Source organism: Erpetoichthys calabaricus, chromosome 6 (assembly GCF_900747795.2).
Source record: "Erpetoichthys calabaricus chromosome 6, fErpCal1.3, whole genome shotgun sequence".
NCBI classification, from domain to species: Eukaryota; Metazoa; Chordata; class Cladistia; order Polypteriformes; family Polypteridae; genus Erpetoichthys; species Erpetoichthys calabaricus.
The window spans coordinates 140,072,114-140,090,623 of record NC_041399.2 but is presented as its reverse complement, the minus strand read 5'-3'; the positions used below and the strand labels follow the sequence as shown (position 1 = coordinate 140,090,623).

General features: G+C 36.9%; 1 protein-coding gene across 4 annotated transcripts in view; it reads left to right on the top strand.

The window, feature by feature from the left end:
• The window catches only part of LOC114653566 (coagulation factor XIII A chain-like), a 252,900-nt gene that overhangs the window by 53,833 nt on the left and 180,557 nt on the right, over window positions 1-18,510 (top strand). For all 4 annotated transcript variants that reach the window (XM_051929077.1, XM_051929078.1, XM_028803954.2 and 1 more), the window contains one exon: window positions 167-418. In XM_051929077.1, coding sequence (XP_051785037.1) covers window positions 167-418 — 252 coding nt within the window. The remainder of the gene's footprint in view (window positions 1-166; window positions 419-18,510) is intronic.

The window sequence follows — 18,510 nt, the reverse complement described above, 5'->3', positions numbered from 1 at the left end:
TTGATTGATCATATTTGTGCACATTATTTACCTCTGTCCATATCTGCTTACTACCTTGTACCTTATATAGGCTCTTCATTACCCAGTTTTGAGAATGTTATTTCTTTTTGTACTTCATAATGACCATGTATAAGAATCTATAATTCTAAAACTTTGTGCTCATCAGGTCGCTATCCTCAAGTGAGCAAAGGAACTTATATTCCAATAATGCCAGAACAAGAACAAGAACAAGGAAAATGGAGAAGTACATTGCTTGAAAATGAAAATAAGTCAGTCACCTTATCTCTGTGCCCAAATGCTGACTGTATTGTTGGAAAGTTTCGAATGTATGTAGCAGTTATGACACCATATGGTATTCGGAGAACACCCAAAGCACCTGAAAGAGATGTCTACATCATATTCAATCCTTGGGCAGAAGGTAATAGTTTTTGATTCTTTTTATCTATTTTACTCATGATAACTATTACGATTCTGACAAACTATTAAAAGTTTTGGATAATTTTCTTTAAATATTCATTATCAAGCAAAGTATAGCAGGAAGATAGGCTGCTACTTCATTTTGTCTGTCTATACTGTAACATATTTACAGTATAAGAAAGAGTGCTCCATATCACTAACTGGAGAAAATCTACCTACCAATTAAGCAAAAATAAAGAAAAATACTAATATCAAAATGGAGAATCCATTAGATTGGTTCACTGTCTAAAAGCCTTGGAAATGAGTATGATCATTTTAAACCCAGAAATGGTAAAGATAGGAAGTATGGTTACAGAATTATTAGTGCCACAGCCTCACAGATCATTCATTTTGGTTTTAAATCCTGCACCCGGTTATTGTTTATTTGGTCCTGGCACATTCTCTTTGAGACTACATGGATTATTGTCAGGTCCTCCAGTTTTCTTTCCACATTCAATTGACATGCATGGTAGGTTGACTGGTGATTTCAAATTAGCCTTGAGGGAATGTGTTTGAACTGTCACTGAGATGGGGTGACACATTATTGTCCAAAGCTGGTGCCTAAAAATATCCAGGGACATGGGTTAGATTCTTGTTTTCATTTCTATCTCCACTGAATTCTTGCCATGCTCTTTTAAATTTTATCTTCCTACATCCAAACAATGTACATATTAAGTTAATATAGAACTTTATATATGCTGAAGTAAGTAAGTATAATGATGGGATAAGAACCATCATCACCCCACAACTATTTAATGGGATGAAAAGCAAATGGAATGGTTAAGGTAATGGTTAAGCTACAGAAATCACAATTTAAGACAACTACCTGTAGGCCTATACTGCTAATGACATGATAGTGTCCATTGCTGCAAGTTAAAAAAAATTAGTTATTAAACTAAAAATTGAATATCTAAAGTGAGGTCCTTAAAGGTATTACTTTCAAACACATTTTATGGCAGATGGACATAATTCTTTAAATAAATATTAGTAACATAAATATGACCACAGGACTGCTGTTTTTAGAATGGTATTCAAAAAAGAATGTAATAAACAGTTTATATGTAGAAGAACAACACCAAAATATGCAAAATTAAATAACTTGTAGCTGCGGTATACATCTCTCTTGCATACCGTCCAACTCTAGGTGTCCAGACATGTTAAAAATGATCAGCCATAGCCATATCAGATAAGTGAGGTAAATATTCTACAAAATTAATAAATCTGCTACATCTGACTCATCAGTTTAACCTGCCTGTGGTCCAGTTGTCAAAAATACACGTGCAATCTATTGTCATTTATTGAGTTTGCAAAACACATTGAGATGGTGATTCATGTTCAAAAAGCACCACGACAAAGTAGTAAGTCAATTTTCATAGTTCAAGGTTATTGTCATGTGTTTATACTAGATAGTAAACATAGTACAATTAATGGACACAATATCAACAAAGACACATTTGAAAGAAACTGTCCCTGAATCTACTTGTGCAGTCGGTGCCGATGGACTCTACTGTGCATACACAGAAGTTAGTGAGAAGAAAATGGAGAAATGCAAACTTTTCTAAGACATCTGAGGAGCTAAAGGCACTAGTGAGCATTTTTGTCAAGAGCTGAAAAGTTTTGTGCCGACTTTACTGATAGTCACTCCAAGAAATTTTAAGTACTCACCGTCTCAACAGCATCTTATAGGGTGTACATGCCAGAATAATAGTCTTAACACAACATCCAATTGAGCTAGATTTTTCTTTACTTTGTTTTACCTGAACTGCTTAAATAATGAACTAGAAAATTACTTTAACACAAGGCCAGGAAGCTTGAAAAACATCAATTATTGTCATTATGGTACTACTTGCATCATGTAAAGATGAGATAGAGAAGAGTAAAGGAACTTGTAACAGTGCTACCAAATCTACTGTACATGTTCATCTAATAAATAATCATGGGTTTATAACCTTTTTTTCCTAAGGCAACCTTTAAGGCATCCGTGCCATCAGTGCTACACCCTACCGGTAATGTAAGGGCATATGTTGGGAAGCAGGCTGATTTCTTCTTGGTGATTTAACTTCACTCTTGGTGTTTCTTATGCCAATCAATCATTATTTTATACAACGGAGAATCTGGTCCGCTGAACAAGCTAGCTTTTATTATAGAAAACTTAGTTCAAAAGGTTACTTTTGATTTCTATTTTATTAAATTTTTTTTTTTTTTTACATAGAGACTCTGAAAAAGAAGGTAACCTATACAAGCAAAGGAGCTACAAAACTATTAATTCAGTAACTGCTAATTCAGAAAACTAATGCAAAAAAAAAAAATACAAAATTCCTAATTAAGAGGCACGATGTAACTAAAATTGAAAAAATAGTTATATAACGTTGTGACTTGTTTAGCATACATGCATGCAGCTGAAGCAATGACAATTCTTTCAGGCATGGACCTTAAGTAATTAGAATAAATGCATTGTTCACAAAAGTGAATGTGCTATATTGGGGTCTTAGAAGAGCACAGTCTTTATAGCGTATCCAAAAAAACTTAGTTGGTAGTTACCCATACCTGGTATTAATCACAAATAGCTTACTGAATATGCTAAAAGTGTAGGTATTTAAAGCTTGTCAGGATGCCTCAAGCCTTGAACTACACAAATGTGTTCTTGGTAGAGTCAATGCCTCCTGTACTCTACCAAAACATGGAACCGCAATCATCAAAAACATCATGAAAGCACCGAACAACCCCTGCACTGTTTCAATGCCTTCTCTTTAGCTGTATTTGTACATATAAATGATTAAAAGTACAATGTATATTAGGAGCAAAAGCCTATATTGTAAAGCAAGTTACATATTTCTCTTGTCTTAAATTTTCACCATGGTTACTGAAGGGGATATATATCCAGCTTCAGACTATGAGCTGTATTTTTAAAAAGAACAAACTCCCAGAAAGCATGCACCCCTGCTTGACACACAATTAGACAAGACTAATGCTCCAGGGTGTTGACTAGCTACAGTTTGAGCTCCATCTCCTAATACTAAACTAGCTTGCTTTGCTTGCCAACCCCTGAGGGAGGGTGATAGGCACCCGCTATCACGCGGCTTAGCCACTTGAATGTCGTTGGGGCGCTTCTCCATTAGAGAAAGCGATTGTATTTAAAGGGATTGTATATAGAAGAGTACGCAGAGTAGGCAGTTTGTTCCTTAGCTATTACAGACAGAAAATCAGTTACTTGAGTATTTCGCTACAACTATTTTAAATACCAATGAATAATAAAACGTAGTAAAAAGCAGAAATAAAAAAGTAAAAATGCAATAAAAGGAAAATAAAAAAATTAAGATACATTAATGCCTTATATAATATTATTATTAATACAATATTATGAATTACTTTATCCTCTAACGTACATTCTGTAAACTTTGCTTTTTTTGCATTTCTGTTCACATATTGTTCGGGATATTTTCTTCTTTTTTGTTTATTGGACAATTCTCTTTGTTCTTGATTTTTATTATATGTAGCTCTTTTTTGTTCATTTTCTTTTTTCGATGTTCATTATTGGCTCTTGCCGCTCTTTTTCTATTGTGATCTAAAATTGAACGTTCTTGAAAAGATAATTTGCTTTTCTGCCTTGCCATTATAATCAACTGTGTTGAAGGGAGAGTTAGCACTGAGAGTGTTACATGATGGTACAGAGAGAGGATGTGCACAGTAAGAGTAATAATTGTGGGCGTGGTGTGGAGGGGAATGGTCAAGACTGAATAATGCGGACACGATGGAAAACTCTTTTAATAGAGAGATAAGAGCACTGTGGCACTTTTAAACATAACCCTTGCTATGTAAGTCCTTATTTGCCTGGCTTGCGGTTATGTTACTGACGATTGTGGGATCAAGAGGCTCCCACAAACAACAGTGAGTGTAGAGCTGACCAGTACTCATGGGTTTCTCTCTTGATTCACTCAGTCATCTTTGTTTTCTTGGTTTATTCTGTACCTTCCTCTGTATATTCTGACACTGCCCTCCTGTGTTCCCTAAACTCTCCTTCTGTTGAATCTTTCAATGCTGTAGCTCACCTCTAACCAATTTGAAATGCTCCGTCTTGGCACTCTAGCAGCAAAATTAATTTTGTGTTCATAAGAATTATTAATGAATGCTTTGAAATCACTTTTTCTTTTTTCTAGTGCATCCTGACTCACCATTACAAGAAAATCCCCACATGTGATATACTATCCAACACGTGTTGAACTCTAGTTATGCAAAACAGAGCTTTTTGGGGTTCCCTCCTATTTTTGACCCTCTAGGTGCGAAACACCCTCGTGTTTACACCATTTTCTAACAATATTTTGTGCAGGAAATTAAACTCTTATGATAAAGAGTAAAACTAAAGGTGTCTTTAACAAAAATGGCCAGTAAGATTCAAAGCTGTGCAAGCCACATCAACTGACCTCAGTGGTTCATCCTTCATAGGATATGAAGGGCCAAAGTTGTTTTTTTTCACAAAACTTTGAAAACTTCGGTATTGGTGTGATGATGCGGGTTCTGCTCCACGCTCCCATCGGCTGTTAGGGAGCCCTTTGTATAAAAGTGCAAAGTGCTTTTATTCAAACAACAAATCCAAAGTGCAACAGTGCAGTCTTCAAAGTTAAAGTGCTATGCAGTTCTTTCATTAACTTCATTAAATAAATAATCCTTAAAACTAGTGCTGAAGTGGAGGTTAAAATCCATTAGAAAACATCTTTAAATCATAGAGGTTAAAACCATGCAGAAAGCTGTCCTTTTAAAAAGCCGGTGCATCCTTCTACTACTGGCGGCCCCCCTTGCTCCTCCCATCTGGGCTTCTCAACAGGAGAGTCGCTCTACATGCAGCTGACCTTCTCTACACTGTCCTGCTTCAGCTGTTTGGATTGCCTCACCGACCCCTGGCTCCGGTAGGCTCCTCCAGACAGCAACTTGGTTTCCACAGCGACCGGGGCGCCCACGCTGGAGAATACACACCCCCAAGTCCCAACTCCCGCGGCCTTATGCGGAGAGTCATCCACCTTCCGGTCACTCCCGCCCTTCAAAATCAACTCTGCGGGAGCGACCACTACTGCTACTCCTCGGGTGTCGGCCTAACACCCAAGCTACCTGTACAGCTGCACGCGAGCCTGCACTCGCTCGCTCTCCCGCACCGACTTTTACTTTTTCTCGCTCGCTTGCTTGCTTGAACCTCCGTTTCTTTCTGTCTTTCCTTTTACTTCTTTCTCCCTTTAACCTGCTCGCGCTTCTCTATATATGCGGAGAGGACATGGCAGCTGCAGCCCATTAGCCACAGGAACGATCACGGATGTGGGCAGTCTCTCACCTGTGCACTTAGGTCAGAAACGCCCACACCTCAGACCACCCTGCGGCTTGCTACAGTTACCACGCCCCCTCGCTAAGCCGCGAGCGCGGTGATTATTTATTTAACTGGCCTTTGCTGCGAGAGCTGTGGACCCATAACACCACAATTGGTAATATAGGAATGTGGACTGTGTTTTTATGCTCTTTCGTGTTTGCTGACCATGATTGATATTTTTGATATTTGATTTATTACTGGTGGTCATAGCCCTCTAAGAGCCACTCCCAGAAGGTTAAAATGACAAATTTCAAACATGAGCATGTGGGGTATCATTTTAGACTATTTCAAATTTAGTGATTACGAATATGTTGTTACTAGCTGCATGTGGTCTTCGGGACAAAAAACAACCTGAAGACTCCCTTACAGATTTACTATATTTGTGAACTTGGAGAGGCATCAGCAAACCCTTAAGAATGACCCAGTGCAGAGGACGTGGACCCACCTGTGCTTGCTGCGCCACTGACTTTCATAATAAGACACTGGTGATACCATATCTTAGCTGTTTCACTGGTATAGGAGTCCTATTAATCTTTGTCTAGAGAAAATACCTCCAGATAGACAATGTTTTTAGTGAAAACTTCAAGCCTTGCCCTCCATTGCTGAGGTGTTTCACTTGCACGTTGTTAAGCCACGGCATTTGCTTCCCTTCAAGGTTGTGTCTATTCATTCCTTGTCATTCGCACAACATTGTTATTGCGCGGCGGTGTTTGCTGCATACAGGTTTTTTATAGTGAGGTGCGTGTACAGTAAGTGCTGAAAAAATGTAAAATTGCATGCATGCGTCATCTAGTGGCTGTGGTTGAGCGTGAGCAGAGCAGACATCTCCATACACACACAGGTCTTTCCTTTATATGTGTCTAATGTTAGATCTAGGGAGCTATCCTTCTTTGGACCTTTATCAGAGGATGAAAAATTACAAATTTCTGTTACAGTTGAGAAAATGTAGACTTTAAACATTGAATTTGAAGCAGACATTTTACAATTGCAAATATTCTATACAAGTATTCTTATTTATTATGCACTTTCACCTCATGAAGTAAATAATTAGCTATCTTATGAACACCCCAAATTAGGGCGGCTAATGCTAATTCAGACTATTTTTTACCTTTCAATCAAAAACCCCTAAGCTTCTTTCAACAATTGATGATTCTATTTTTTTTAATTAAATTCACTTAGAACTGTCCACATCTCAAATTAATGGGTATTATTGAAATATACAGAGAACTGGTCCACCTTGGCCTTGATATTGAAAAACCTTATTATTTGGGGCCCATTGACATCACAATTACACACACTTAAACTCACTTAGTGGAATACTTTTTTGATTCATTATTTTCTTCCTCTTTATCTATGTACAGTACCTTGTTGTCTGTTACATTTAATTCAATTCTAAAAGAAATAGCTTTTCAGGATCTCTCCACTTCAGGAATAAAACAAAGGAGACTAGGATATATAAAAAGGCATGTGTTTTTTTTTCAAAACACAGAAGGTGATGTCATAAAAAGGCAGAACTCAAAATATCAATAAATAAAATAAACAAAAAACACTCTGCCATCTGGCAGCAAAGGTATTCCCACCACCTTCCCAGCCTTCTAATTCCATGCCAAAGCAATGTCTTTTCACTTTCCTTGGTCTCACTTGATCCTGGCAACTTAATGCCCCAATGAGTCTACACCACACCTCTCTTTCCAGTTTCTTCATCCAAGCTCTTCTTCTAAATCATTTTAACCAAATTCTCCTTCCAAATCCTGGGATCAGTCTATTAATCCTTACTATCTTAGAACCAAAGACCTCCATATAGTCCTTAAACAGCCAGAACTGTCAGGAAGTCTCCTAAAGAGAAAAACAATACCACTTCTAAAGTTCAACAAACATATGATGCTGTCTAACTGGTTAGAGGGAAGTCATTTTCTAAAGTGTTTTCTATTCTTACTCCCACCTTTTCTCCAATCTGGACCATGTTCTGTTACATTTCTGACTGGAGATCATCTTTTCTATTGACAAGCGTTACAGGGTCACCAACTATTTTTAGGTGCCTCCCTATGAAGCAGTTACGGGGTACCGATTAAACCTGCAGATCACCACTGTGGGGTTTTCTTTTGGTCTATACTGGTTCTTTTCTTTGCTCCGTCCTGCCTCCATTCCAGAAAACCTCTTGTCAGCTGGGTAACTTTCAACATCTTAAAGAACTTAAGGAAATCAAACTTCTATAACATTTAAAACAGAACATTTGCTTAATTGCTTGAATTTCTTAATGTGTTTGAGGGTCATGCAGTGAAGTACAAGTTAAGGTAACAGTGAAATACACCACCACTAGTTCAATGTGAGATCTTAATGAAGGTAATGATATTTGTACAACTGTAGTGCATAATGGTTCAGTTAAAATAAAATCAGCTTGCTGGGAAAAAAATTAATCAAAATTAGCTTTTAAACATTAATTATGTATCAAGATGCATGGCCATCAGTTTGGTTAATAATAACAGCAGAAAGATTCTTCTGATTTTCCGTACAACATGTTGTCACATAGTCTGAAACCAAATAACATGACTACACAGATAGTCTTTCAGTTTCCTAGAGTAAAGCTTTAGAAATCTCAGAAGTATTATTTGTGTCCTGAATGAAGGATATAATGTCCATATTTAACAAAATCACTATCCAATGACAGCTGGAGCAGGCTATTAAATCCCCTTGTGGCTATACTTAAACTAGTAAAAATGTCATAAGTATTGGAGCTTTGTCAGAGATTACTGCTTTATGATATAAACATGAGTGAAAAGCAGAATGTACAAGAAACTAGTCATATCAGGAGGAATGCAGCAATTTTTTTCTTAAACAGAGAAAAGTCACCTGCTATGGTAGATTGCCTTTATTTACAGTAAGTCAGAAACATTTTACCTGAGGATACATACATAAATAAAAATCACAGGATTATGTCTATGGTAAAAAATATATCTATTTTTATCTGAAGATTTTATTTTTGGAAATATTCCAATTTAACATGGAAGATTATATACTGTAATGGCAAAACTCTAGTTTTTTCAAGCACAATTAACTGGAATTTCTTATCTGTTAATCTGCACACAGAACTGATAGAAACAGATATTAATTTTTCAGAGTAAATGCAAGTATCAGACACCGCACAGTGGGCACTGTGGCATGACGTGTCTAGGGGTCAGTGGCAGATTCAATTTAGAACAGTGCTGTTTTGATGGAGTATTAAATAATTGTTATTAAACTTATTAAACATTAACAAAACAGATGCATATGAGTTAAAAATGAATCATGGAACAGCTGAAGAAGACATTTTTTGGAATGTCCTTAAAGACACTGGTATTGTTTGGTGCCCGAAATTGACATCGCAGGTCAGGTTGCCACCACCGCTGGGGTACAAATGGAAAGTTCATTGGCAGTATTTGTTCAAGAATATCCCATTGTCATCATGACTGTGGAAATAAAATCATCAGAGTGCCAAATTTGCAATATTCTAAAATAAACACTGGTTATGGATCTGTGCACAACAATCCCTTATTAGCTAATATTGCATTGTTTAACATAAGAGCTCTGAATGACAAAGGATCAGTGCTATCAGAATTCACGCTATGTGAAACTGAAATTTTGCAAAAACAAAAGGAATTAATGCCTTTTATGGAGGCAACACCATCTGAATACATTTACTTCCCAGAGGTTTGCATCTCAAGACAAGGCTGAAGGGTCCCTGTAATTGTTAGATCTGAGTTAAACATCAAAAGAATCCCAATTGATTATCTATTGTTTTGAGCATCTGGCTTGTAAACTAATAATGAAATCTGGTCCTGTCATACTTGTTGTTCTGTATTGTCCCCCAAAATACAATGGGTCTTACATATCTGATCTGACTGAACTATTAACCCACTTAAGTTTCTTTTCTCAGAGAGTTATTAATTTTGGACCTTTCAACATCCATATTGATATTCCCATGTGTAAACTGAGAAATGTTTTGTATTGTATTGACCCCCTTCTTTTTGACACCCACTGCACACCCAACCTACTTGGAAAGGGGTCTCTCTTTGAACTGCCTTTCCCAAAGTTTCTTCCATTTTTTTCCCTACAAGGTTTTTTTTTTTTTGGGAGTTTTTCCTTGTCTTCTTAGAGAGTCAAGGCTGGTGGGCTGTCAAGAGGCAGGGCCTGTTAAAGCCCATTGCGGCACTTCTTGTGTGATTCTGGGCTATACAAAAATAAATTGTATTGTATTGTATTGTAAATGAATACCTGTCCTTGCTGGACATGTTTATTTTCCTACCCTTTCTGGTGGTCATACAAGGGGGTACCCAAAAATAACTGGAATAGAAAAAAAATTGTTTTAATAATTTTTACTTACTGAAACTTTAGTCTCCTTCAAAATTATCTCCGATGACGATCTCTGTAAATTGCATTGTGAATTTTTTCAAGATTTTCATCATTCCCCCTCGTTTGATCAGTAGCCATGATAACCTAAGGGTTTTGTTTTCCGTAGTTAATAACTACATCAACCTGCATCTGGCCCAATCACCTCCTCTACCGAAGACTGTGAAAATATCCTCCACTTTTTCTGCAATAAAATCAAAGATCTGAATAATTCAAATAACATAAATTCATCATCCATTTATATCTTTCCCTGTCTTCCGATTCTATCCAGCTCCTTTTCTAAATTTTCACCAGTCACATCTGCATTTGTTAATGACCTGCTTTGAAAGATGAGGCCATCTACTTGCATACTAGACCCCATCCCCACCACACTTCTTAACTCCTGCCTTCATGCCATAGTCCTGACTCTTACAACAATAATAAATATGTTCCTTGACACCGGCTTTGTGTCAGCCACTTTTAAAATTGCTTCTGTATCCCCAATGTTAAAAAGATCTGGTCTTGAGGCTGACAATCTTAACAAATTTCTGTCTATTTCTCACTTACCTTTTCTGTCAAAAGTTCTTGAGTGTGTTGTGGCCTCCCAGAAGACCAACTACTTAACTTCTAATAATTTGATGGAACACTTTCAGTCTAGTTTCAGAGCTCAGTACAGCTGTGAAACTGCTCTGCTTTTGATAACCAATGACTTGCTTATTGTAGCAGGCTCTGGGCAAAACAGCATATTAATTCTGTTAGACCTCAGTGCAGCATTGGACACGGTCAAACATGACATTCTACTGTCCATAATGGAGAACATGCTGGGTATCTCTGGCACTGCCCTCCAGTGGTTTATGACCTATCTGACTAATAGGCAGGAGTTTGTTAGTCTTGGTAACAGCAGATCCAACTCAGCACCAGTCACACAAGGAGTTCCTCAGGGCTCTGTCCTCAGCCCTCTGCTCTTCTGTATTTGTATGTTTCCCCTTGAACATTTTATTCGTAGCTATGGATTGGGTAATCATTTTTATGCAGATGATACTCAGCTCTATTTGAATGTTAAAAGTAAAAATTCATCAAAGCTTTCTCAGTTCACAACTTGCCTCAGTGAAATTAAAACCTTGATGGAGCATAATGTACAGTAACTCTTTAAAATTAAATTGCAAAAAATTGAACTCCTGCAAATTACCACTAACGCTCAACTTAATAAAATGTGCTTTTCAATCACTCTTGGCGACAATCTCAACAGACCTTCTTCTAATGCAAGGAATCTTGGTGTCATTTTTTATTCTTCCCTTTCTTATTCCAACCACATAAACCATGTTAGGAAACTTTCTCACTTCCACCTCCATAACATATCCCATGTTTGCAAATTCCTCTCCTTTACTAATCCTGAGAAACTTGTCCATGCTTTTATCACATCCCACATTGATTATTGTAAGTCCCTACTGGCAGGTGCCCCTTCGGATCTTATATTAAGAGCTCTGGTTGATTCAAAACTCTGCTGCAAGAGTCCATACACAGACCAGCAACAGTGAGCACATAACACCCATCCTGTTTCACCTTCACTGGCTACCTGTGTCTTACAGGATAGAACATAAAATTATATTAATAACCTACAAACCTTTAAATGGCCTCGCACTGGACTACATCAGTGACCTTCATCATCACTATGCTCCTGTTCACCCACTAAGGTTTGCTGATTTTGGCAGTCTTGTTGTGCCGCACACTAACCTGCACTCCAGCGGTTCTCAAACTGTGGGGTGCGCCCCCCTAGGGGGTAACAAAAAAGGGGGCGCGAATGTTGCCATATGTGGCGTAATTTTGCTAATCGTAGGAAAATTTTAAACTTGTAATGGTGTATCGGCAGCAAAAAACATAGGAAAAAATTTTATTTGGGTTTCAAAAAAATGTTAGGGGGGGCGCGATTAAAACTGTTATGAAAGCTCGGGTTACAAATACTTAAAGATTGAGAAACGCTGCCTACACTCTATGGGTGACAGGGCCTTTAGCTGTATAGCGCCCAGACTTTGGAATGAACTCCCTAAATTAATGAGATAAGCTGACTTCATTCATTCTTTTAAAAAACATCTTAAAACTCATCTGCTCAGGATGGCTTTTACCTTAACCTAACATTCTGCCCCTTCTTTCAGTTTACCTCTCTGTCCAGATTCTCAGGATAATTTGTGTGTGTGTTATATCACAAATTAAGTTATTTATTCAGGTTTTTCTTTTTAGTATTTTACTCTGGTTTATTACCTTTGTATACTGTGTATTTATCTGTTTCAGTGTTCTGTGCTGAAAATATTTGTATCCAATATTCTGCCCTGCTGTTGTTTCTGTGACTTTGTGACATACCTTGAGCATTGGAAAGGTGCTATAAAAATAAAATGTATTATTATTATTATTAATTGTTAATTTATTCAGCAAACTATTTATACCTTCTTAGACAGTGGTGCTAATATCCAGCTAAATACCCTTATATAACTACAAGATACACATAACATATGATTTTTTTTCCTGTTTTGATTTCAAATAATCTCATAGAAAAAAGTATTATGCCAACTACGTTGTAAAATTATTTCCTGCCATTTATGTCATTCATAAGTGTTGTGTAGGTGTAGGGATGTTATCATTGATTAGTCTAGTGTTTTTTACCTGAAACTTCCATGTTCAAACATACTTCAACGTCTGCCCACAGCTTCATGTATACACAGCTTACCGGGGGAGATCTCCTACCATTGACATAATAAGGAGAAATGTTAAAGAATCCATCAATATTTTTGATGCTATTACAAACAGGGTCACTAGAGGATTATGAATTACTGCGATCACAAGACAGTTAAAAAAAATACTCAAACAGATATTGTTCCAGTGGGGTCTAAGCATATGATATAGTGATGCAGGTGTCTGATGAAAGCCCTCATAAGTAACGCCTTGACCCAGATATATTTTAAATTCATGCAGCATTCAGTTTTGAAATGAATTATACCTTGCTTTGAACATACTGAGGATGAGTGTATTTTATCTCAAGGTGACTTCTATTCATTATCTGAAAATCTAATTTAATATTGCTATTCATAGTTACTGTATAAGTACATTGGTTTGAAAGCACTGGTATACTTTGGAAATGCTTCTATATCTTTATGAGACTTACAGTAAACAGTCACAGAAGATTAGGAAAGCTGGCCACTTATACCAAAGTCTTCATTTTGCAGGCTGCAAAAGAAATTTGGTAACAGATTATATCTGAGATTCAGTCATTAATAGCAAGAAAATATGTTCTAAATATTCAAATGCTAAAATTCCAAATATCAGGTTTACCTTTAGGGATGATAAAAATTTATGTTTGTCTTGGAAGGAAGCTAATTTACAAAAAAAAAAACTGTAAATAAATTGCCCCATTCAACTTGTGTCTAAGTCTTTTCCTTCATCCGAAGATATGAATAGCTCTTGGAACCCTGTTATGACAGATCTACAGTATATATTACATAGTAAATACAATGTAAAGATTTAATAACTGCCAGCCTTTGAGAAAACCCACATTAATTTTGTGAAACATAAAACTATGTAACAGAAGAAAAAACATTTTCTATTCTGTGTAATGTTGGCCAGAAACATAACATCAGTAGTAATTAGGTAAAGTTCTAATGGCTTACACTAACATCAATGGACCTAATTTAAAAGATAATTTTATATAAAATTCTGCTGGATGGCAGTCTGCACCAGAAGCTTTTCTGTTTAATAGGGATTTCAAAATATCTGACCTTTCAAAGTATTGACAGTTTATCTAGATGATTGATGAATGATGCTTCTCAATTTGTGATAGGTCTGTTTTATTAATAATATCTTTAGAGTTTCATTTTTTTTTCTAAAAAGTTTTGTAATGTTCCTTAAGTAGGTTGATTTTCTTTCTATAGTCAACAACTTTAGATCTAGCTACATTTTTGATTTCTACATTATTGATTTGAAATACTTTATGTATTTGATGGGTTGGCATCTCTAAGAAGTATTTGCTCCATTTCTCTTGAAATCAATAAATCTTGCATATTCATCATCCATTTTACACAAAGGATTAATTCTTTATCCTTCTGGTTTGGGGTTTTTGTGTGCAACACACAAACTCACCCTCCCCTTAAATACAATATGCTCTAAATGTTACATAGAAGCCTCTGGCAGATATCTATGGAGATAATTCTGATTTTAACAAAACCATACATTTGTGTACAAATAAATTTAATATAAAATGTCTGCTAAGAATAATGGATTAAATTACCTATTGCAAACTAAACTGGTAGAATTAATATTCTAAGAAAAAACATTTAAAACAAACACCTATGCTATAGTAGCAATATTCAGAGAATAAAAAGTAACCCTGATTAATGCTAAACAGATTGTAATGTTAGTAATGACTTGAAAAACAGTAACATTAATAATGAATGTTGGAAAAAAGAAAGAAAAAAATAATATGCATAAAATAAAGGAATTGAACTGAAAGGAAACATGAACAGGTTACAGAGATAAAAAAAAAATAAAGGAAACAAAATAATAATAATAATAATAATAATAATAATAATAAATAAATAAAAGAGTGGAAGCAATAAAAAAGAAATGTCTCTCTCTATATAAATATATACGCATAGGTCTGATCACAATCTTATATTTGGGTGGTTATCTACCAGGTAATGCTTGTGGTTGGTCGGCCAGTCGCCAGACATCTGCCACATCCTCTCAGTTGCAAGAAGCAGATCATAAACATGTTATATAGTACCTGACAAATAATACAAAGCGTACACAACAATAATTTCCTCCTGTTTGGGGCTCATCAGATGTGCACACCTTTGCTTCCCCTTGCAGGGGTCGAACCTCGGTAGGTAACCACCCAAGTATTAGATTGTGATCAGACCTATGCACATCCAAGGTTCAATCCCTGCAAGGGGACCAAAAGTGTGTACACCTGATGAGCCCCAAATAGGAGGAAATTATCATTGTGTACACTTTGTATTATTTGGCAGGCACTATATATACACACATGTGTACTCGCAAATATACTCCAGCATACTGTATAGTACTGCGTAGAATTCCAATGCCACACAGGAAACTTCATTTTAAAGTGAAGTCCTATGTATCAGAGTAGTTAGTTTTTATTTGCTCATGAAAACTAATATTAGAATAAAGACAAGCTTTCAGAAAATGCCTGTTTTTCATGTTAGACAAATAAGAGTTTTCAGGTTTAGTGATTTTCAAGCACTTACAATTACAAAAACTCATATTGGATGTTAATTTCTCAATAATTCCTGTTCTGTAGCTGGGAGACACACACACTGAATGAACTTCAAACATCTGCATCTTTTTCTGTTGGCCGCAAATCAGTCTGGGATTCATCAGTTGAAGCTTATCACTCAGCAGTGTCAGTAAAGAATGGGCTTTGTCAATTTCCATGTTTCCACTCATGCCTTTTCAGTACTTTGGTGCAGAACAACCTCATGAAGAAAGTGTAATAGATTACTTCAATGGGTACAGGAGTTATAACAATGGATGAATTATTCTTTAATGCATGGTTTTAAAAGTCAGTGATTTTATTTAACAAGTGCTTATTTTCGTCAGTCTGATTTTGAGTAATGGACAGCTTAGTGACACTGTCTAAAAAGTATCTGGTTGCTTATACTCTTCAGGTAACCACATTACCGCCTCCACTTATTCTGCTAGATGGAAATGGCAACCTAAAAAAGGCAAAGTAAATGAGAAAGTACTAAGGTAAAAAGTCTATAATTCAAAGTCAGAAATATGCCAAAAAAAATTAATGAAACTGAAAATGTCGAAAGTCTATATGCAGACCAGAAACTCAGAATGAAAAAGAACAGCCTGCAAAGACTTTTTTCCAGCTACACATGATGAGGTTAGACATATTATTTAACAACTAGGATGCTATTAGTGGTGTGCCTCCATCTTTAATACCAGCAGTGTGATGACATTATCACCACAACTTCTGTTTGCCAGAGGGTAGCAACAACATAGCTGCCACCATTCAAAGATACACAAAATGGAGACATCAGTGGTTTAAAAGAATAAACAAAATTGTAGCACAGTAACAATAGAAACAGGACAATAAAAGAAATGTAATGATCTTAAAATTAAACTATTGTAAGGTTTTTAAACTCGTTTAGGACTCCCTCCAATGGCATGACACATCAATACGAGTGCTAAAACGCGATTGCTGTGTCTGTGGAACACAGTTTTATCAGTTGTTGGGGCAACCGCGGGCTCCCAACACGGCAGCGGCTCACAGCTAAAGCAGATCTGAGCTGATTGCGACCTCACTATAAGCACTTGCCTTCAATGGGTGATGCAAGGAACATTATAAATGCAGGGAACAGGATTACTTGGCCACTAACCTGGCTGCGACCATGCCTAACTGCTGTGTCTGTGACTCAGCCTCATGTTTTGGGGTGCAAACAGGGACTCACAAGTCACACTATACATAAAAAGTATGTGCAGAAATGGAATCTGTATATTACAAAAGCGTTTACCTTGTGCTATTTTTTTATAATTAAAATTTCCAAAGCCAATTTATTTTCTCAGTAGTTCTTCTTGTCATTTTTCCATTGCACTTTACTGCTTTGCCAGTATTGCCTCGGTAAAGTTGGTGTTAGCGACGTTATAGCTAGGTTGTCATCTGATGTCATGGCCATGGCTCATCACGTTAGTGGTACTTCTACACCCAGCTCACTTGGTTCTATATCAAATCCTGTGCGATTTTCTTTCTCCTCCCAGTCCAACCAAAATGTCAGACTTTGTTTACTGTTGGGGTCCTTCGTGTTATGCCTCTTGCACTTTCTCCCACAATCATTAGCCAAAATGGGCAAATTATTGAAAATTAAAAGTTGTTGGGGAGTGAGACTGATCTACACATCTATCTGTGACACTGGCCCAATTTTAAGCTCTTTTTATGTAGGTCATGGTTCCTGAAGTGCTGGAGTCTAACCCAGCATTTTTGGATGCAATTCATGAACTGATGACAGAGCATCCGTCCATAACATGGCATAATCACACATGAACATTTATTAGTGATGAGCGAACACTGTGGGAGTTTGCTTTGCCGCAAGTTTGTTGAAATTCAGAAATGATTGGGAACTTAACCAAACTCCTGAAAATGCTTTGAAGTAAAAGGTGAAGGAGGAATTGGACTAGTTTTGAGTGGATTTCAATGGCTACATTGGATTGGATTACAAGAAGGCTAGGGAAGTACCTCCAAACAAACTATGCTGAGCCAATTATTGTGGATAAAAATGTTATCTGAGCTGTGAGGCACCAGTGCTAATCACTGCACCTCCATACCTCAAACAACAAAAGATAACCACAAAGTACAACAAATGACCACAAACTAGCAATAAGTAGAAAATAAATATATATATATTGTATATATTATATTTAATATAAAAATATATAAATATTTTTTTGTAACGTAAGTATCATTATGGTCACGGTGTGCCAATCATGGAGCACATATTGGCTGTGCCATGAAGAGATGGTATGGGACGGGCTTGTTCCACTTTTCAAAGTTGGGGCTCTGGGCACAGCTGTAACATCTTTCTGGTTTACAATCTATGTATGCAGATAATTCTCACTTTTTTCTTCCATTAAGGAGTTAATAATGTGTTATAAATAGTAACAAATCTTTCATTATTATTATTATAGGGTCTCATTCTGACTCAAGGAAGGAGAGGAGAAGGTACTCCTTTAAGGCTTGTTTTGACACATAAAGGCAGCACATAGCTAATTATATAGGCAAACTAGCCACTAGCACTCATAATATTGTCAAATATTACCTCTCAAATGAAAATACTGCAACTTTTTTTTTTCTTTTTTTTAGATTTGCCAGTGCAAATCTAGCTGGTCGTGACCTGATACAGATCAGGCTGTGATCTTACAGTAAGCGTGTGTGTAAGTTCTGCGCATGGCTACTACAGCTCTGTGATGTCACGTTAGCCTTGCAAAGCACGATGGGACAGTTGGAAAAAAATGTTTGTCTAAGCTGTCTGCAATGAGAATTTCCAGGAAAATATTCAGTGTAGGAGCAGCACGGTGGCGCAGTGGGTAGCGCTGCTGCCTTGCAGTTGGAAGACCTGGGGACCTGAGTTCGCTTCCCGGGTCCTCCCTACGTGGAGTTTGCATGTTCTCCCCGTGTCTGCGTGGGTTTCCTCCAGGCGCCCCAGTTTCCTCCCACAGTCCAAAGACATGCTGGTTAGGTGGATTGGCGATTCTAAATTGGCCCTAGTGTGTGCTTGGTGTGTGTGTGGGTTTGTATGTGTCCTGCGGTGGGTTGGCACCCTGCC